The 21,246-nt window shown below is 56.9% G+C and overlaps 1 protein-coding gene across 1 annotated transcript; it reads right to left on the minus strand.

Moving 5' to 3' along the window:
* Positions 1-2,238: 2,238 nt before the first annotated feature.
* EPHB4 (EPH receptor B4) lies at positions 2,239-18,628 on the minus strand. The gene is made up of 17 exons (XM_082600654.1): positions 18,095-18,628; positions 15,330-15,400; positions 14,788-15,075; positions 13,697-14,093; positions 12,515-12,670; positions 11,999-12,331; positions 11,521-11,645; positions 10,847-11,012; positions 9,450-9,552; positions 9,190-9,254; positions 8,969-9,082; positions 8,598-8,845; positions 5,809-6,024; positions 5,348-5,497; positions 4,741-4,934; positions 4,392-4,547; positions 2,239-3,298 (listed from the first exon to the last, which is right to left on the minus strand). The coding sequence occupies exons 1-17, from the start codon at positions 18,144-18,146 to the stop codon at positions 3,169-3,171; spliced, it is 2,964 nt and encodes a 987-aa protein (XP_082456780.1). The 5' UTR covers positions 18,147-18,628; the 3' UTR covers positions 2,239-3,168.
* Positions 18,629-21,246: the final 2,618 nt, after the last annotated feature.

Here is a 21,246-nt window from a genome sequence, read left to right on the forward strand (position 1 = left end):
GTTGTCCACAGAAGAAGGAGACATAAAATTATTTATTTTTGAGATGTAATTTGTACATGGTTCTGGTGGAGAAAGGCTCTGTGAGGGGGGTCTTGAGGGGAGAAGTAGGAGGGAGATGGGGTGTGAGGGTCTAGGGCTGGGGGCTCCACAGTGTCCAGAAGGAAGGGGAACAGAGGTCTGAGGAGGTGAGGGGCTGTCTGTCCCTTAGACAAAGCCACGTGAGGGTGGGCCACCCGCCCTCCGGCTTAGGGGATACAGGAGAAAAGATTTCACGCCAGGAATCCTCGTTCTTGGCGGACTTGGCCTCAGAGCTCCCCACCGGCAGGTAGTGAAAGGTGATCCTGAGGTTTTACATTTCTAACGATGAGACTAAGGCGCTGGGCAGAGGCTAAGGACTGGGAATGTGGCTTTTTCCAAAGGGTGAACCGGCCGGCCTGTGACCAAAAGGGCCTTGGGGTTCCTATGGTAACTGAGGGTGGAGTCTGAGGGCTGGCTTGGGAGGAGTTTGGAGCTCCATCCTATTAGGAGTGAGCAGCTCACCTCAGCCAAAGGCCAAAGTGCAAACACTCCCACCCTGACCCCTGTGCCTCGTGCCTCTCACCAGGCAGGTCCTGGGGGAAAGGGTGGGACATCCTGCTTGGGCTCTAAGAAGAAAAAGAAGGTTGTCAACTGGGGGCGCGCAGGATGTGGGACCCCCAAGGACAGGGGACGCCAAAACAGGCAGGACCCTGGGTTCTAGAGAGGAATCCTTATTCTGTGCTTGTCCTCCAAATGACCCCAGCAGCCACCTTCATGTAAGGAAGCAAGACCCAAGTTGGTTGGGGAAAGGGCCCCAAGGGAGGGGTGCCCCTGGCCAGGCCACCCTGCCCCTTAGCTGAGGGGAGCAGCTCACACTCTGGAGCTTGTGACAGGAAGGCTCAGGCATTCTGGAACTGGGCTGGATGTCACGGGGCTCCCAGCGGCATGCCTGCCCCCACTGAGCTCCCTTCTCCTGCGCTTTGACCCTTTGCCTCTCTGTTCTTCATCTATATCCTGCTCCCTTGATGTTGGTTCCTCCCCTCACCCAGCTAAAGTCTCCTTATCTAGCCTGGATGTCTGGTTGGCAGCGAAGGAGGTGGCCTGGACCAGCATCCTCGAGATAGACTTCCTCCTTCCAGAAGTAGTGGGACCCAGACCCCCGCTATCATCAGCAGGACGGACTCCCACCCACCCCCTTTTAGGGGTACAACACCTGGGCCATGTCATCGAGGGAGGGGACAGAGGATTCCAGAGTATTATACTCCCGAAGGCAGTTGAAGAGGCAGGAAATCAGGGACAGGATCACTGCCGGAGGCTTCCTGGGCTGGGAGAGGCAGAGATTGTGATTTGGGGTCCTGTACTGACCCCAACACGACAACAGGGGTCAGTTGAGATGCAGAAATGGCAGGGCTGCACCAGCTTGACAAACCTGACCAGGTCCAGGCCTCCCCCTGCAGTTGTCCCCTGGGGCGGGCAGGCTGGGAGACCAAAGATGCTGAGAAAGACTTCAGGGGATTGACCCCCATCCTCATCTCATCTTCCTGTTTGGGAGGGAGAAGTTAGGGGAAGATACTCAGGTGGTTTCCCCTCCCTTCCCAAGAGGCTGGGAGAACCTGCCTGGGCAGCATCTTGAAAGGGGGAATTGTCCTCCCAACCCAGCACACTGTCTGTACACGTGTGTGTGTGTGTGTGTGTGTGTACTTGTGGGGGGTCCACGTCCTCCACTCCAGCCTCTGCCCCTCCTCCACAGCCAATGCAGACACTCCCCCCACATTGCCTCTAAACCAACCCCAGCTGTCAACATCTGGCCCACATCTGTCTCTTTCATGTGACTGGACCTCCACCCGATTCCCCCCTCCCCCATTCAGGGAGCTGTAGGGCAGGGTTCTGAGCTCAAGGCCTCCCCTGCCTCACAAAGCCCCCTGCCAGGGCTAGGGAACCAGGGCAGGGGAGGGAGGGCAACCCCATCCCGGAGGTGCCCCAGGCTATTGGCAGAGCCATCTGGAGCCTTTAGAAGCAGCTGCTGATGACTCATCTTTCACTGCCCCCACCCTACCACCTCAAACACACCGTGGGGCTGGGAACCAAGCACCCAGCCCCGTCTCCAGATCTCCAACCCCTCTCAGCCTGGCTCAAAAGCTCCTTCACAGCAGTCCCCACCCTCCACAGAAGTCTATCCCCCCACCCAACCCCACCCCCAATCATCCCCAGAGCCAGGACACTTCCCATTTTCTTTTATTTATACAAAACAATTGTTTTAAATATAATTTAAGAACCCCTCCAAGCACCAGTGTCTGTCTCTTGTTTCTACCACCACTGCCCCCCACACCCCCTCATGGACACAGCTTAGGGGTACTTGGGGGGGCAGGGAAATGTCTGGGGTTGTGGCGTGACCAAGGCACTGTTCTGGAAACACACAACGATGGGTCCCTGTTTCAACTTGGGCAAAGGAGGCAATAAACAGGTCCCCTCTAACACAAAAAGTTACAAGGACGGTAAAAAAAAAAAAAAAAAAAGGGAAGGAAAAATAAGACCGAAAACAAAAAATAAAACTCAAAAACCTTCAATATGAAGGCAGCAGATGGGGAAAGGGCATTTACAAGGGAAAACCGAATTCGGTGGACAGCAGCAAGGTTGGCACATCCAAGTCCAATGATTTTGTCACTGGGCCATGACGCCCCTTCCTGCCTCACGACTCGCAGGCTAGTCCCCCCTTCTCTTTGGTCTGCAGGGTCGCTGCCCTTCAAGGTGAGGAGGGGCACCTGGGGGCTCTAATTGGGGATCAGAGGGAGGCCGTGGGGATTGTGCCCAACCACCCCCGGGATGTTGGCAGATTCCGGGCACTTCTTTTCCTCTGGTCAGACCCAATCCCGAGGGAAGGGCTCCCACACCCTCAGTTTGGGGTTCCCCGCTTGGGGAGCGTCAGATTTCTACACTCCCATACGGCAGAATCCCCAAATCCCCCAAATCCCGTCTCTCCAAATTGCCAGCTCCCCGCCCCCATGGGTTCAAAGTGCAATCCAGTGGGGCCCGGGGGTGGGAGCCTCTTGGGTCCCCACCCGATTCTGCCCCAGGAATAAGGGGAGCGGTGTCCCCAGCGTGGGAGTCCCTGCTGCTCCAGAGCTGGGGGGCTAGGCGAGGAGGCGCAGGTCAGTACTGGGGCGCTGGTGCTCCCGACCCTCCTGAGGCTCCAGGCTTGGCCTGGGACTTCATGTGCTGGACACTGGCCAGGATTTTTTTCTGATGCCCCGCCAGAGTGACTCCGATTCGGAGCAGGTCCCTGGGGAAGAACGAACAGCTAGGTGAGGCCACTGGGCTCCCGGGGCGGCTCTCCTACCGAAACCCCATCCTCGCCTCGGGATTGTCCGCCAATCAGAATGGCCGGCGGGGAAGGGGGCTGACGCTAATAGTTGCCAGTCAGTTTCCGGAGGATTTAGGAGCCGCCACAGTTCTGCGCAGCCGCAGTAAGGGGCGGGGCTAGGTACCCGCGGGGGTCCAGAAGCAGGAGGTGGGGCGGGCTGAGAGAGAGAGAGAGAGAGAGAGAGAGAGAGAGAAAAAGAGAAAGAAAGAGCTGGGTGGGTGGAGAGGAAGGGGCGGGAGAAGACAAAAACAAACTGCTCCCAGCCCCACCCTGATGCGGGGAGACAGGGATAAGGAAAAAAGATGAGGTGAGAAATGGAGGGCAAGAACTCGTGTCAGGGAACCCGTGTCAAGGCGAGGCTGGAGCAAGTCAGGGAGGAGGTGCCCAGATGTGGTGGGGCAGACTGGCCCGGGACCTGCCTTCCAGGGAGAGGAATGGCCTCCTGGACCCTCTGTGTCTCAATTTATATTCCTTCTATTTCTGTGATTCAAACCTGGGGCAAGAAGAGTCGTTGGGAGAGAAATGGAAAGGCAGAAAGGAGGACCAGGGAGAGGCCAGCTAGGGAAAACCAGTATTTGGGAGGCGTTGGAATCATAAAACCATTTAACATTAAAGCTGGAAACGACCTCCAAAACCTAGTCCAACCTTCTCCTTTTATGGGTGGGAAAACATCCAGAGTTGACACATCGTTAATGTGAGAGCAGGGTCTGGAATGCAGATAGATGCACAAAGATAGATACAGATTGCGAGGTGCGAGCGAGATGGCCCCGGGCTGAGATGGTGCAAGGGGGTGAGGCGGGCACAGATGACCGGGAAGAATCCTGGGGCTCTCAGCCGCTGCAGCTGTTACTGCTTTGGCAGGGGAGGGGCTTTAGAAAACAGAGTTGGCACCAGGAGTTGACCCCAAAGGCCCCTGCTGAAACTGTGGGCCTGATTCTGGTCCCCAGGCACCACCCCTCCTGGCTGCTTGGCCCTCAACACTCCCCCACCTCCATCTCCTGCCACGACTTACTCAGTGGAGATCTGGCTGACCAGCTCGAAGGAGCCAAACCCAGCGGCTGCAAAACTTTCTTCGTATCTTCCCATCTTGATGGCTCGAAGCCACTCACCCACAGAGCCAAAAGCTGAATAGTGAGGCTGCCGCTGATCCAGGAGGGGGTGCGAGGCCCTGGGAGGCAAGGATGGGGAGGACACACTGAGAACCAGCCTGTGTCAGGGTGCGGACGCAGAGCCCAGCCCTGGAGAGGTGGACAGGGACCATCCCACATACCACCAAAGGGACGGATACTTCTCGGGGGGAAGCGAGGTTCTCAGGGAATGGCAGAGTGCAGGAAAGAGGGCCCATCCTCTGGGGTCCTCACCCGCCATTCTCGCGGGCCACGATTTTGAGGCTGGCAGGGTTCCGGATCATCTTGTCGAGGGCACTGACCACCTGGGGGAAGCGGGGCCGCGCGTTCCGGTCTTTCTGCCAACAGTCCAGCATAAGCTGATGCAGGGAGGTGGGGCAGTCTGGGGGCGGGGGCAACCGGTAGTCCTGCTCAATGGCATTGATCACCTGGAACGACAGGCAGAAGCACTGGGTGAGGACGTCAGGGAAAACGAGGCTGCCAAAGGACCCCAGGGAAATGGCGACTCAACAGACGCTGGGATGGCTGCTACAGCCCCCCCAGAAGGGCAGATTTGGGGGGTGCTCCTGGCCAGGGCCGAGGCCACTGGCTGTGGCTCAACGTCCCAGAAACTCTTGAGCTATGATCCAGACATGTAACTTCCCAAGGCTGCCCTCCATCACTGTGTCCTTCTGCGACCAGATAGGCTGTATCGAACTCTTGGATACAGAGATCAGCTCCTCAGAGCGCCACCCTCACCACCTCAAGGACCAAGCAGTGATGAGCTGAGAACCAACTCCCCCCACCACCACCCATATCCCAAGAGAGAGGACGTTCCAGGAAAGCTTGGTAGGACACTTACATCCTGATTGCTCATATCCCAGTATGGCCGTTCCCCAAATGACATGACCTCCCACATCACAATCCCATAGCTCCAGGCATCACTGGCAGATGTGAACTTCCGGAACGCAATGGCCTCAGGGGCTGTCCATCGGATGGGAATCTTTCCTCCCTAAAGATGGGGGAGGAAAAGGTGAGCCAAGGGACTCACAGGACTCAGGCATTCTGCCTCCCACCTTTGCGTTTCCCCCAGCTCGGGCCCCCTTTCTTTCTGGGACCCAAACACCCAGCTCCCCAACTCTTGTTCTTTTCCTAGACACCCGGTAGCCAGGTTCCTTAAGCTGACCCCCATGCCCTGACAAGGTCTACTCTTACATCCTGTCTTGGACCAGAGCTGTCAATCCCTCAGCCTCCCAACTTTCCAACCTGCCCTGCTCACCTGGCCTTAAGAACCTAGCTCATATGCCTGTGTCCCAGCCTCACCAGAGAGCTCGTGTAGGTGGGATCAGAAGAATTCTCCTCCAGGAAGCGGGAGAGGCCAAAGTCTGAAACTTTGCAGACAAGGTTGCTGTTGACCAGGATGTTGCGGGCAGCCAGGTCTCGGTGGACGTAGCTCATCTCAGCAAGGTACCGCATGCCCGAAGCGATGCCCCGTAACATGCCCACGAGCTGGATGACGGTGAACTGGCCGTCGTTCAGCTGGAGATGGACATGGTGGGGGCATGGTTCGGACAGCTCACCCACCGCTACCCCTTTCTTCCATGTTCTAAACAGTATTTGTCCCTCCCAGACCCAACTCACAGACCCACCTGTAGGACAGGCCTGCTGACATCCCAGGTAAAGCACTCCCTTTCTTTTTTTTTAAAAAAAATTTATTTTTATTTATTTTATTATTTTTTGATTTTATTATTTGAAATCTATAGACGGTTTATTTTATTTTATTTTTTGGTCATGCATGCGGGATCTTAGTTCCCCGACCAGGTATCGAACCCGGGCCCCCTGCACTGGGAATGCGGAGTCTTAACCACTGGACCGCCAGGGAAGTCCCTCCCTCCTTTCTTTTACCCTGAGTTCTCTCAGCTCTTACTATGCTATCGTGACACAATGCTTAAAATTGTCCCACTTTCAAATATTCGCTTTCAGTCTCTCGTAATTAGATTATAAGGAGACATTTTAAGATTTCCTTCCACTTAACCTAGTACAGTGCTTTACATCCAGGAAATACTCAACAAATGCTTTTGATCTATGTTCTCTTTATTTGACAGCAACAGAGCACTGACAGTTACGAGTGTGCTCTGAAGCCACCCTTCTACAGGTGGAGATGCATGTGTTGGTGCTGATCCTCCCACAGTCTCACTCAGCCCTCCTGGACCAACTGTATGCAGGATGCAAGAGAACAGTGAGGAATTGGGTGTGGTCAGTGACCACAGCACCAAAACCAAGGTCTAAAGCCCGACCTTGAGCTTTATAGAGTTGGCTCTCACCAGGTAAGCCAACCAGTCACGGACAGTTAACTCAGCCCGTCTTCTGGGTTCAGCTAGCATGCAGGGGACCCTCGGCAGCCCTCCAGGGCCAGCAACACAGAGTTCAGAAACCGAATTCTGAATCCATCCTCCAAGCCTGCACCCACCCCACGCCTCACATCTCAGCTGGTGGACTCACTTCCAGACACTCAGGGTAGAGACCTCGGAGTCTCCCGCATCCATGGCTTACAAGTTCTGCTGGCTGTGCCTCCAAAACGCACCCCAAACCAGCCACTTCTGCGCATTCACTGCAGCCCCCATGGCCTGAATGATGCCAGTCTTCTCATTGGCTCCTATCCCTCAGCATCCATCAGAGAGATCTCCTTAAATCACCTCCCTCTCCTGCTGAAATGCTTCCCCTCAGACTTCTAATCACATCCAAATTTCTAAGGTCACGAGGCCCAGCCGCCAACCACAACGTGATCCACTATCACTCCTCTGCTGACCTGGTTCAGCTTCAACGGCCTTTCTGCTTCTTAAACAGGCTGGGATCCCGCCCACCCTGGGTTGCTACTCTCTGCCCCTGACACGCTTCCCCCCACCTTCTCATGGCTGGCTTTCTCATCTACCCAAACGTCATCTCTTCTAAGATAGACCCCCTTCCCTTTCCTGCAACCGGACAATGGAACAGACTCCCGTATCCACAAGGGAGGGTCAGGCCATCCTGGCACTACTCCAGGGTCTGCCTCAGCATCCCTCGTGCTGGGAGCCGGGTAGCCTGTGTCTCCTGATGCGGTGCCACGGGAAGTACACGGCTCCCCCTGATGTAGGCTGGCCACAGAAGTTTAATTTTGAACTTATCACAACATTAGACATTGCTTCCCTTACAGGAAACACAGAGAAACAAGCTAGATGACCCCACAAGGAAGAATCCGATAAATCCAGAAGATAAGACATTCAAGTGGACAAGTGGCCCAGCCCTTCAGTGTATCAGAACCCCAGCAAGGGACTGTCCTAGATGTAGAAAAGGCTCAAAACAATAAGCACAGGTGCAATGCTTGATCCTGAACTGGATGCTGGGACATTTTGGGGACAACTAGAGAACTATGAGTATCAAGTGGGCATTAGGTGATACCAAGGAATTGTTGTAATTCTGTTAAACGCAATGTTACTTTGCTATGTAGAAAAACGTTTTGGGGACTTCCCTGGTGGCCCAGTGGTTAAGACGCCACACTTCCACTGCAGGGGGAGCGGCTTCGATCCCCGGTCAGGGAAATTCCGCGTGCCGCGTGGAGCGGCCAAAAAAAGAGAAAGTTTTGTTTTTTTCCAGAAGATGCATGGTAAAGTTTAAAAAATAATAAAATTTCATACAATTTTGTTAAGGTAGCAAAAATGAGCTCTTCTCTCTCATTTCTATGATCCTGTTCAATTTTTTTCACATCTGAAATCACGTTTACTTTTTGTAAAACCTTGTTTGTACTTGTTAATCTTCAGTCTCCCCCATTATGCCACCAGCTCTCCAAGAGCAGAGGTGCTCACGGCTCTATCTCCCGAGGCCCAGTACAGGGGCTGGTACACAACGAGGCGCTCAGTAAATATTTGTCACGAGGACAGATGACAACCCCTCCATATCCCAGGGTCAGCCGGCCCCACAGGGAGACCAATCCCAGGACTCAACCTTCCTTGGTGGAGAATGAAGGGTAGAGGAGCGGTGATGCGGGACCCACTGTCTGTCCCGGGTTCTGAGCTCCTTGGCTGCACTGCGGGAGCACAGGGTGGATGCGGAAAGCTGGGAGCAGGGGGTCTCACCCTCAGGAAGGAGTCCAGGGCGCCGTTCTCCATGAACTCGGTGAGAATCATGACGGGCACGCTGTTGGTGACCACGCCCTCCAGGCGGATGATGTTGGGGTGCTCGAACTGGCCCATGATGGAGGCCTCGCTCAGGAACTCCCGCCGCTGCCGCTCCGTGTAGCCGCCCTTCAGGGTCTTGATGGCCACGCAGCTCTCCTTCTTCCCGGGGGCCTTTAGGCGCCCCCGGCACACCTCCCCAAACTCGCCTTCAGGAAGGAGGCCGAGGGTCAGCTCTCCTCCCCCGCCCCCCAACCCCCCACCCAGGTCCGGCCCTGCAGTCCCTCCCCCCACCCCACCCCAACCCGGGCACCCAGGCGTCTTCCTCTCACCTGCGCCAATCACCTCTTCAATCTTGACATAGGAGACATCGATCTCTTTTGCAAATTCCCTCACAGCCTCATTAGGGTCTTCGTAAGTGAAGGGGTCAATGTAGACCTTAGTACCTGAGGAATCACGCGGGGCTTGTCAGCCACCACTGCATTCAGATGCCCGGGTCCCTGGCTCACAGCTCTCACCCCAGCCCTATCTCCTCGAGGATGGGCCTACCCACCGTGCCCAATGAGATACTGTCCGTGTTTGTCTGAGTATTCAGCTTCTCTCCCGTTGCTCTGCTTCCTGTAGCCGATGGGAAAGAAGAGATAAACTGAGTCACACGTCTCGATGTTCCCAGAGGGGGAGGATGGGAATCAGAGAAGATTCCAGGTGAAAACAGGCTCCCGGGACATCAGGGGAGGCTTGCCCTGGAGCAAGAGGGCAGGTGGCCAGCTACACGGGGCTTCGCAGGGGCCTCCAGGTGCCCAGAGCCCTCACCTGAGGCAAAGGACAGCGATGACGATGACCACGAGGACCAGCACCACGCCCACGACCGCCGTGCCAGCAATCAGGGCCAGCTGCTCCCGCCAGCTCTCATGCTCTGGAGAAGAACTGGTGATCAGGGGGACCCGGCGGGCCCGTGGGCTCCACTCAAGTCCCTCAGGGCAAGCAAAGAAGTTTCCCAGCCTTGGTGGGTTTGATTTTGTTCTGTTATAAATACTGGTAACCACAAAAAGTCCCACTTGAACAGAAGGTTCCAAAGGCTAAAAATGAAAAGGTTCGTAGCCAAAAAGTGGAAATAACCCAAATGTCTATCAACGGACGCGTGGATAAATAAAATGGGCCACAGCCATTCAATGGAGTATTTTTCAGCCACGAGACGGAATGAAGTCCTGATATGTTCTACAACACGGATGAACCTTGAAAACGTTATGCCATGTAAAAGAAGAAGCCAGTCACAAAAGACCGTATTGTATGCCTGCATTTGTATGAAAGATCCAGAACAGGCAAACTACAGAGACAAAAAGTAGACTAGTGTTTGCCAGGGGCTGGGAGGTAATGGAAGAGTTATAAGCATCTCTTTTTGAGGTGCTGAAATGTTCTAAAATTAATTGTGGTGATGGTTGCACAACTCTGTGAATATATTATAAGTTAATGAATTATACATTTTATTTTTTTTACTTTAAAATTTATTTATTTTTATTTTTGGCTGTGTTGGGTCTTCGTTTCTGTGTGAGGGCTTTCTCTAGTTGTGGCAAGCAGGGACCACTCTTCATCGCGGTGCGCGCAGGCCTCTCACTATCGCGGCCTCTCTTGTTGCGGAGCACAGGCTCCAGACGCGCAGGCTCAGTAGTTGTGGCTCACGGGCCTGGTTGCTCCGCGGCATGTGGGATCCTCCCAGACCAGGGCTCGAACCCGTGTCCCCTGCATTAGCAGGCAGATTCTCAACCACTGTGCCACCAGGGAGGTCCATGAATTATACATTTTAAATGGGTGAATCATGGTGTATGAGTCATATCTCAATAAAATTGTTTAAAAAATTTCAAAGGTTTAGAAAACCACTGGGCCAGCATACAAAAACTATCAAAGTGTCACCTCAGTTAATCCTTGGAGCCCTGTGAGAGAGGCCTCATATTTCCATTTTTTTGGATGAGAGAGCTGGGGCTCAGGGGTCAAGTTTTTGCTAAAGGTCACGTAGCTGGAGAGCCGCTGAGCTGGCCTTCACACCCAGCTGTTGGTTTTGGTTTCTACATCTTAGCCCCAGGCCAAAATGCCTCGTGGTTGAGAGCAAGAGAAGCATGGGGCTGTGGCTTTGGGGGTCCTGAGGGCAGAGCCAAGGCCTCCCGCCTGGTGGGGTCAGCCAACCCCACCCGCATCCTGCTCCCCGGGCTCACCGTCCAGCTGGGTCTGGCTGTGGTGCTCCTGGCCGAAGGGCCCGTAGCCAGCCTCGGAGCGCGCCCGCACCTGGACCAGGTAGCTGGCTCCCCGCTTCAGTCCCCGCAGCTCTGCCCGGTTCTCCGATGTCTTCAGGAACCGCACACTGCTGGGGCCCTCTGCGCCCTGTTCAGGAGAGGGGACTGGCCGTGAGTCAGGGCCCCCAGATTCCACTGCTCTTTCTGCCTCCCCCTGCCCTGGGCCTCCGTCCCTAGCATCTCTGGCCTGCTGAGTGGCAGGTGAGGCCTTTGTGCTCACTTATGTATGCACTGTGCCTTGTGTTTTGCATTAATTATATCATTTAATCCTTGTAGCGCTTCTGTGGGATAGGTTCCATTATCCTAAGCAATTTTTGGGGGTGGGGAGGCCTCGCCGCGTGGCATGCGGGATCTTAGTTCCCCGACCAGGGATCGAACCCATGCCCCCTGCAATGGAAGCAGAGTCTTAACCACTGGACCACCAGGGAAGTCCTATCCTAAGCATTTTACAATGAGGATATTAAGCTCAGAGAGGCCAAGGGGTTGACACAAGGTCACTTAGCTAGGATGTGGCAGGTGACTGCAATTCAGGCGTCCTGGTCCCTGGAGCGGGTCCCACTGCCCACCCCCAACCCTGGGGCGGGGCCTGGTCTCACCTTCTCATGATACTTGACCTCGTAGTCCAGCACTGCCCCGCTGGGTGCCCGGGGAACAGCCCATGCCAGGCTCAAGCTGCTGGGTGATGACCGAGTCACCCTGATGTCGGACACTGGGGGCGGCACTGCGAGAGACAGACACCTTGGGGCCCTTGATCGTGGCAGGTCTGTCTCTCATCTTTCCCAGCTCCTCCTCTACTGGCCACACTTGTCTCGGTCCCCCAGCTGTTTCCGGAATTCCTTCTGGCTCTCTCTGCCCCGTCCTGAACTCTCCAGTCCACCTTTGCATCTTTCTAATTCTCTTTCTGCCTCTTGCCCCAAAGGCCTTGACCCACTCTATTTCCTGGGGATCCCACTCCCAGCTGCTGCCTTTTCCTCCTCAGGCCTTTAGACTGTCCATATCCCTCGCGAGCCTTTCCCACCAACACCTCTCCCATCCGACCACAGGCTGCCCCCTGCCCCAAGCCCCCAGTCTCACCCTCACGGTCAGTGGTGACATTCACAGCCTCAAATGGAACTGGCCCGCTGGCTAAGGAGGACACCCCGTTCACGGCGGTGACCTCGAAGGTATAGGTGAAGTCAGGACGCAACCCACGAATGGCCACCCAGGGCTCCACCAGGTCCCGGGGGCCGGGGTCGAAGGTCAGGTCTCCCCCGCAGGGCGTGCAGGAGCCGCCGGGGCGGCACTCCCGGCACCGGAGCGCATATGTGAGGTCCTCTCGGCCTCCCGACTCGAGGGGGGCGCTCCATTCCAGGCGAAGGGAGGAGCCGTTCAGGCGGGGAACCACGCTTCTCGGGGCGGACGGAGGGGCTGCAGGAGACCAGGACATCAGGCAGAGGCTGAGCAGACGGGCAGGGCACGGGCAGTGGGACAGACAGGCAGCCATACTGACGTCTTGTCTTGGCCGGGCACCAGGCCAGGGTCAAGAGGAGGAAGGTGTGGGAGGATGGGACTGGGGTCGGGGGTCCACCCCAGGGGTCACTGGCCACTTACTGGTACAGGGTGCACCTCGGGGGTCTGTGCGGGCCCGGAAGTACCCGATGCGACACTGGCAGACGGGTGAGCCAATGGTGTTGGAGTGGCTGTTGGCTGGGCACGGCTGGCAGGACCCCTCCCCAGATAGGGGCTTGAAGGTGCCCTGAGCACAGGCTGCGAGAAAGCGTCCATCAGAAACTTGCATCAGAGACATTCAGCAGTGGGGTGGGGGTGGGGGATGGGGACCAAAAAAAGGACATTCGGCAGCCATTAAAGTTGCGTGAGGTGCAAAAGGGAGAGCAGGCAGGGAGGAGCTCAGAAACCTCGCCTCTAAGAGGAGAAGACCTCCCTCCAGACCAGGGGTCGGAACCCTGACGTGTACCCCCGGCCACTGCATGGCAGCCTGGTGAAACCCAGACCCCTGCTCCGAGGAATGATTTTAAATGCACACCACAAAATACACAGATTACCAAGAAAACCAAATAACTGAAAATACAGTGATCAAAACATGAAGAAACTTTGCAACACAGCAATGTGTGTGTTTCTGTACTAACAAGATACAGCGGCAAGGCTGACAGGCAAGGAAATACTGAAGTCACGATGAGCGAAAAACAACATTTTGCCATTCTTGCATCATCTCTAATGGGCTGTGAAAACACCCAGGATTTGAATGGGGCCCAAGTCTCAGGTCCTGCTCGACCGCTGGGCCGTGGCTGACACTCCGTAAGAGGAGTGGCCAATTTCAGGTAAAGATGAGTGCAAAGAAATGGTCTTTTTTTTTCCCCTTCCACCAAAGTTCACAGATCCCCTACATTCTATCTACAAAACCCAGGTTAAGAAACTCTGCTCTGGAGAGAAGACTACGTGAGAATTCAATATCAGTAAATTAGACGAAACCATAATGAAAAAGACTACAGACCATGAAGCCTTTGTCCTCTGAGTCCAATAAGGTCCCCCAGCCCTGAGGACAGTCCCACAGCCCAGGAAGGAATTGGACATAGTTAGAAGAATGAGTGTGGGAATGATGGAGAGCTCAGAACTGTGCTGGGGGCCCTGAAAACACGCCCTCCAGTAACTGAGTGCCCAGGAGAATAAAGAACTTTTAAAATGGAAATTTAAGAAGTGGATCCAAGAGCAGGGTACCAGCCAGTGCCTCCTGCAGAGATGGGCAAGCTTTGTGGGGGAAGTGCTGGCCCTCACCTCGGCACCTGGTATTCCCCTCGGCGGCCTCAAACCCTGGAGCGCAGCTGCAGCCCGTGACCGGCTGCTCAGCCCACTGGCCATCCTCCCGGCAGTAGAGGCTCGGGCTGGGACCAGGGGCGGGCACGGCATCGGCCACGCAGCTCCCCGCCACGGGCACCACCAGCTCACGAGGCACGGTCTCCGGGAAGCAGGTGAGGTTCACAGTCAGCTGGGCGCACTTCTTATAGAAGAGGTGCAGGGACAGCAGGGCCATGCAGGCGCCCTGGTCCTGGAAGGCCAGATAGAAGCCGGCCTTGGTGAGCGGGCCCAGACGCAGTGTCTTGACGTTCACCTTCCCGGTGGCCTCGGCCCCGGGGCGCTTCCGGGTCAGGTGCTCAGCAGCCACTGTGTCCACCTGCCAGGTTGGGGAAGAGACTCACTGCCGCTGTCCTCCACTCCCCCAGGACCCCGCTGGACTGTCTTCTTCCCAGCTCACCCTCTCCCTGACCTGCCTGGCTCCTGTTCCAGAACCTTCTCTCCACCTTTCCCAACGTACGCTTTCCTGCAGGCCCCAACATTGTCCATTAACACCTGCCGAGCTCCTATGATGCATCCAGCCGCTGTCCTGCACCCCCTTTCTGTGCATTCACTCATCCTACAGACACTTATCAACACCTACTCTGTGCCAGGCCCCGGACTCCACGCCAAGGAAACAGAAATGAAGGAAACACTGATAAGCTAATGATAAATTAAAAGTATGATGAGTGCTACGGCAGGCGGGACCCCAGGGCAGGGAACATCAGCAAAGTCGTCCCAGGGGGCACCTCGGAGCTGGAAGTTACAAGACGAGGAGTTGGGTGGGAGAGGCAAAGAGAAGGCATTCTAGGGTGAGGCATCAGCTGGTGCAAAGGCAGGGGGCTGTAAAGGGGCGAAGTGTACTCAGAGAATGGAGAAGTGTAGGGAGACCCCAGCACACGGAGTAGAAAGGCTGTTCCACCTAGCAGACCACCGTCTTCCCTCCTCAGACCCGGCCTCTTGCTTCTAGCCCTCAGCACCTCTAGACCACAGGCCGGCCCCAGACCCCACCTTGGCCTGGGGCACCTGGGTACCTTGATGTAGGGGTTCTCCATCCAGGCTGGCGTGTGGGCTGTGGCTGTGTCCGCGTCGCTCTCAAAGTAGAAGACAGTGAAGGTCTCCTTGCAGGAGCGGCCAGCCCGTGGCAGGGAGAGGCACTCCAGCATGGTGAAGCGCAGCGTGGCGTACACGTGCACGGCGCCCCGGCGGGGCACCCAGCCCGTGCGCAGCCAGTGGGCCAGGCCCGGGGCGCGCTGCACGTCACACACCTCGTAGGTCCGGACACTGTGCTGCTCCTCATCCAGGCCGCTCAGCTCCTCCCACTGCGGGGAGAAGGGTGGTCAGCCTGGGGGTTGCTAAGTGGGTGGGTGAAGGTCAGTGCCATAAAGCCACGAGGGGCTGGGGGGACCCCTGGAGAGCAAGGGCTCAGAGGATACCTGCTTCGGCTGCTGCGATGGCTGTGTGTGGTGTGTGTGGGTGCGGTGTGGTATGGTGTGTGTGCGTGTGTGTGTGGCCTGGGAAGCAGGAGCACAGGTGGCCCCCCTCCCTCGGTTTCCCTCCAAGCCCCAGCTCTTACCTGTCCCTCCACCTGAGGGAATGTCACCCACTTCAGATCGGCAGTTTCCAATTTTGTGTTCAGTAGGGTCTCTAAGACAGACAGACAGACAGACAGAGTCAGTCAGCGCTTGGGAGAGACACCAGGAAGCCCAGATCCCTGGGAGCTGAGACAGACAGGCTGAGGAGGGGAGCAAGCCCTGCCCTCTGCCCCCCAAGCAAGCCCAGATTTCCAGCCTCTTTTCTGAGTGCCAGCCCCGCCCCTGACAGCTGACAGGCACTGAGCTGACCTCCGGGACTCCCAGATCTAGGCCTCTGTGAACTGCTGTGCCCCAGAGCAGAAGGGGAGACACAGATGCTAAAAGGGGAAAAAGGCAAACAGCTCAGAAAGGGCTAAACTAGAGCCCAGACCTGACCCTCACCCCGAGGTGGGATACAGGGACACCTCTCCCGCCAGGGCCTGCCTCAGCCTCTGCAGTCCGTTCACCGTCCCCACCCCCCTTCACACCAAACACCCCAGCCCTTCAGATCCTTGAAGGTGGTGCTGACCTCCTGAGGCCCAGCCCTGACCCCCCGTTCCCTCCCCACCGGCTAGCTGCCCTCGGAAGAGGAAGTGCTGGAGGCCAGGACGCTTGGGTTCCTGCCCTTGGCCCCTGTCTGCAGAGGCCTCACATCTGGATTTGGTTATGGGAAGGAAAAGGGGAGGAGATTTTAGGGGTGTGTGTATGGGGGGGTGAGCACACCTGGCTCTGCTCTGGCTTCTCTCTGGGGAGGGGCGGGGCGGGGCTCTGCTGGAAGGTGGGGATTAGGAGAAACTGCACAGTCCGCCCCGCCCCCCCTCCGGCTGAGGAGGGTGGGTAGGGGAATCCCCTCGGAGATTTGTGGGTGGGGTGCTGCAGGCCTGCCGTGGGAGGAGCCGAGAGAGGGCCCCCAGGGGAGCCAGCAGCACACCTGGGACCAGGGCCCCCCCCACTGGTGGGAGCTGCAGGAGAGAAGGGAAGGCAGGTGGGTGGGTAGCCTCCTCCCAGGGACCAGGTGATGTCCACGGAGGGCAAGGGGTCAGGCGGGACCCCGGCCAGGCAGCTGGGGGTGAGGCCTGGGCCCCCATGGATGGCAGGAGACAGCCCAGCACGCTGGGGACAGGATGCCCGGGTTCTGGGAAGGGGGCGGATAGAGGCTGCCGTCTCCACCCTCCATTGTTCCAGACTGGATAGTGTTTTCCTGTCTCCAATTTACACACTGTCTCTGTTTCAGGCTGTCCCAGGCGCTCTGAGCGGCTCACTTTCTCTCACCCTCTCTCCGTCTTGCCGGCCTCCCTCTCTCTTTGATCTGTCACTTCTTTTGCCTCTCACCTCTCTTTCCCACTCTCCATCCACCTCCATTTCTCTTTCTGACTGTCACTCTGCTTTCTGTCTCCCACCTTTCACCATCCCAGGGGCACAGAGCCTTGGATAAAAGACTGAACTCTTGTCTCAGTCTCCTCATCTGTAAAATGGGAGCAACAATACATCCCACCCACAGGGTTGTTGGAACCATGAAAACATAAAGCACTCAGCATGGGCCTCGGGCCCGGAAAGCAGTGAGGTGATAGAAATTAGAAGTTACTCCCTGTTCCTCTTTGCATCTTTCTTTCCCTCTCACCACACATCATCCCGACGGGTTTTCTCTCTGCTTTACCTCCCCCTCTCTCTCCCACAGTTCTTTCCCCATCTTTCCCCAAGCCCAGCAAGTCTCTCCTCTTCCCCCACACCCAGCCTTTGATCCCCAGCCCAGAGCAGCACTGCCCAGCCTGGGGGAGAGGGGTTTCTAACTGCCTTTGATTCCTTCTCCTCAGTAGCCCCCCATGGCCCACTCCCCAGAGACCCCTTTGATTCCAGGCAGTGAAGGAGGGGAAGGAGGCAGCTCATTGAAAGGAGATTAGGGCCATGGGAGGAGGGTTTATAGGGCTCTTGGCTCCCCCTCTAGGGGCTGGGGGGAGAGGAGAGACTCATGAATAAAGTAACATTTTGGCTGGGGGGGGGAATGCAGAAAAAATAGAAGTTTAAGAGACAAGTAGACAGTAGTTAAGCTGAGTTCAGGGGACACGAGGACTGTGTAGGTCAGTTTCTGACGGCCTAGGGTTAGAGGAAAGGACTCTGGTGGGACTGGGACAGGGTCTAGATAGTATTTAAAGGGCTGGGGTGCAGCTTGGGGAAACCAGGGAAGGGGCCTCCCTGGCGCAGGGGCCATGGCTTTGGGAGAGATTTGGAGGTTTGGAGTGTGAGTGCAGAAGGTGGCCATCCCCACGGCGGTGTGTGGAATTGTAGGGTCAAGGTGTGAATGCTCCGGAATGGGGGGGCGGGCTAGTTTTATGGCCTAGCACAAAGTTCTGCCTTGTCCTCTTGTTCCTCCAGAAATGTTTCCTCCTGTTTGGCAGAGGTGGGAGGAGGGGACAGAAACTTTGGAGAGAGTTTCGAAGATTGGAGTAGAAAACTGGAGAGAAAAGGAAAGGCTGCCAAGGGCGTCTGGAGTCAGGAGTAAGAGTGCGGGGAGCCGAGACCGGGGCATGTCCCGGGACGGAGCTCGCCTCCATCTCTTTCCCAAACAAAAGAAAACTCCACTCCCCGCTGGGCCGCCTCCTCCCCGCCCCCCTCCCGGGCTAGCACTATTGGTCCGGAGTGTTCGCTGTTGGGGTGCCGGGTTTGGGGGAGACAGATGTTGGCTCTTCCACCCCGAGGCCCATCTTCGGGGGGCCCCAGAAGTGGCAGGGGGCCCCAGAAGTGGCGGGGTGACCCCAAGGAAACTCACCTTCTAAAGCGGCTACAAGCGAAGCCCAGCAGAGCAGAGCCCGGAGCTCCATGGCGCCGCCTCACTCTGGTTGGATCCGATCCGAGTTTGGGGGGCGCTAGCCCCCCCAGGTCTAACCCCCCCCGAGCGGGTGGACGTCGACTCCCCGCGCTGAACTCGGTCGGGGCCCTCAGCGCGGGCCCATGCGGGCGCTCCGGGCAGCCGGTGGCGGCGCCCAGGTGTGGCCCCGCGTCCCAGCCGCGCGCGCAGACGGGAGGGCGGGGGCGTCCTGGCAGCGGTCGCGCCGGGCGCGAGCAGAGCAAGACGTGGCTGCAGTCGGGGTCCCTCCGGGGCCTCGGGGTCCCGCCCCGGGTGGCTGGGGGTGGGCCGGCCGCTCGCGGTCTTCCCCCCTCCCTGGAGTGGCGCTGCTCGCGCCGCCGGGCCGACTGCGCTCCGCGCCGGCAGGGAGGGTGGGAGCGGAGCGGGGACTGGAGCGGGAGGGAGGGGACTGCGGCGCGGGGCCGAGCAGGCTGGGGCTGGGCCGGGCGGCGCCTGGCCGGGGAGGGAGGGGCGCGCGGGGGGCGGGGGGAGGTACCCCCCAGCCCGGGCTAGGCGAGGGGGCCGGGGCGTGCTGATTGGAGCACGCGCTGCTGAATAATTCATGAGGGAAGCGGAGCGGGGCGTCGAGCTGAGCAGGTCGGGAAGTTGGGAGAAAGTTTGGAGAAGGGGGAGGGGCGGCGGGTGTGGAGCCCGGGGACCGCCCAGACCTGCCCCGTGGCCGTGCGCCCCTGATCCGGACCGCGCGTGTCGGGGCTGGAGCCCAGGGACCCCCGGAGCAGGTCCGAGCCCGGCAGACACCAGGGAGCAGAGAAACACACCCCGCAGCATGGAGGGCCGCACGCTCGAAGCCCTATCCGATCCTCCTACGGACTTCGGATTCTTCTCCTGGATTCACCCACCACCCCCTCGTTGGCGCAGGGGACCGTGTTTGGGGGAATTTTTGAAGATGGAGGGTGGCCCAGCGAGCCCCAAGGCAGAGGTCTCAGCTTAGATACGCCTGGAGCGAACGTTCACACAATCATTCAACAAACATTAAGTATTGGGGACCTACTGTGCGCGCAACGCAGCGCTGAAAAATGTGCGGAGGAAGAGGGGCACCTGGGTTGAGATGGGGAGTATAGAAAATCGAGGAAGCAAGGGTAAATAAAAGGTAGTTGGGTCCGAGAGAGTGAGGGGCCCAGACGGATTCCCAAATCATGGTCCTCACTCTCACCGTCGCGATTAGGAAGGCTCCGCGACACCCTCAGTCCTGACCCCTGGGGCTCGGGCCGGGGCTGTTGCTGTCTGTCTTTCCTGAAGCTGTTTCCTGTCGGGCTCCTGGGGGCCCTCGGCATGGCTGGGAGGGCCTTTCCTCTCGTCGCCATCCACCCCCTACCAAATCTCATCAGTTAGAGGGGAGGGTCCAGGAAAGCAGCTCCTCCCAGAAGAGCTGGAAGGAAAGAGCTTAGGCTCAGAAGGTATTTAAGGGGGCCGAGTATAGTGGAGTATAGAGGAGCTGAGCAGCCGAGAGAGGGAAAGAGGAGTCCTTGGTGCTTGGGGGGTTGCCAAGCCCCTCTAACCCACAGCGAGGACGGCCAAGCCTGCAGTGACCTCTTGTCCCAGCGCACTTATCTTGCGGCCACAAGTGGTGCTCCCCACACCCCTGCCCTTCCTCGTAGCCCTGCCTGGGTCCTGCTCCGGGGTGGGGGTGGGGGGGTCACAGGGGGCAGGAAACAGCCAGCTTGGCTGGAGCCAGGCAGACCAGGCCAGGGCTGGGAATTCCCTCCTCCCTCCCCGATCCAAGCCCAGTATCCCTTCTTATTCAGTTTTTCCTCCAGGCTATCCATCTCCTCCCAACGCACCTTCCCCTGTTCTCACTCTGCACTCATTCTCTAGCCTCTAAGAGTTATGATTCTGTCTCCTCCTGGGCCCTGCCCTCAACCCCCCCGCAGGCACTTGGTTGCTTGAATTGTCTCCTTTGATGGGGCATGCAGTTCATCATCATGGTCGGGGTGGGGGGTCGGTGCATGGCCGGAATGGAAGAGAAACCCAGGTGCACAGAGAAATGAGGCTGGGTGGAGCAAGGGGCTGATGAGACCGGAGGGGTGAAGAGATACAACAGCTCACTAGCTCACCGCAGATTCAAACCCTGTATTTCTGACCCCCTGAGCACCAGGACTCCCTCAGCTAGAGTGAGCAAAGCACCACAGGTAAGAAAATACCCAGTTGATCCGGCATCATAGGTCATCAGCCCCCATCCCCCAGCAGGTAATTCAGTTCCTAATACCTAGTGTACACCAATCAAGGAATGAATAAAATGAAACCTTTATTGAACATCTACTGTGTGCCAGGTGATCACCGTGCCAGTTTGCAAGATTTGTAAAACAGGGCTCCTCACCTCAAAGGTCTATACTCTGGTGGAAATCCCATTATTTCCCTCTTCCATGGATGGAGATGACAGCTGAGATTTTTCACTCCTATTCTCAAAAATCATCCTCGATCTCTCCTGGGGGTGTGAGGTCATTTCCTCCACCCTCAGACCACTTCGCAGGCAAGCTAATTCAGTATCCACTGAGTTTCATCACACAGGCGAACATCCCTGTCACTACCTGGTTTGATGCTTGCTCCACAGACTCAAACAAATCTCGAGCCCTCCTTCCTTCACTATTAGAGCACTTAGAGTACTTCACTGTCCTCCCAGCCCAAATATGAGGCTGTCATCCCTGTTCCCTGTCCATGATCAGTATATTGCTGTGGCAGTGCCTGTGTGGAGCACAGCTCCCCCAGCAGCTGGTAGGGTTTTCTTTTTGCTGTCCACCTGGCTACAGTTGTTTGGAGTGGGCTTGGAGTTCAGACTTTTTTCTATATGTAATAAACAAACAACAAACAAATCACCCCTTTCACCATCAGTTGTAGAAATCATCACTCCTTTCCCCATATCCCAGTCCCCCTTGTAAGGTCCACCTGACCCTGTCAAGCCTAGAGTTAAGTTTACCTGGGAGCTCAGCAAGTTTAAATTTAGGAACCCCTCACCTTCCAGGCTCCACCCACCACCCTGGTTAATGAGTGCCATCAATTTAAACAGTTTTCAAGGTGACTCACAGGAGGAGGATGTTTGAAATGGCCCCAAATCT

This window comes from Mesoplodon mirus, assembly GCF_964341445.2.
Source record: "Mesoplodon mirus genome assembly, chromosome: 15".
Taxonomy (NCBI): Eukaryota; Metazoa; Chordata; class Mammalia; order Artiodactyla; family Ziphiidae; genus Mesoplodon; species Mesoplodon mirus.

Coding starts and splice junctions, on each gene's coding strand:
- EPHB4 (XM_082600654.1), bottom strand. CDS start 18,146: ATGGAGCTCCGGGCTCTGCTCTGCTGGGCTTCGCTTGTAGCCGCTTTA. Junction 11,013..11,520: donor AGGTCAAGTATCATGAGAAG/GTGAGACCAGGC, acceptor TCTCCTGAACAG/GGCGCAGAGGGCCCCAGCAG. Junction 9,255..9,449: donor ATCGCTGTCCTTTGCCTCAG/GTGAGGGCTCTG, acceptor CATCGGCTACAG/GAAGCAGAGCAACGGGAGAG.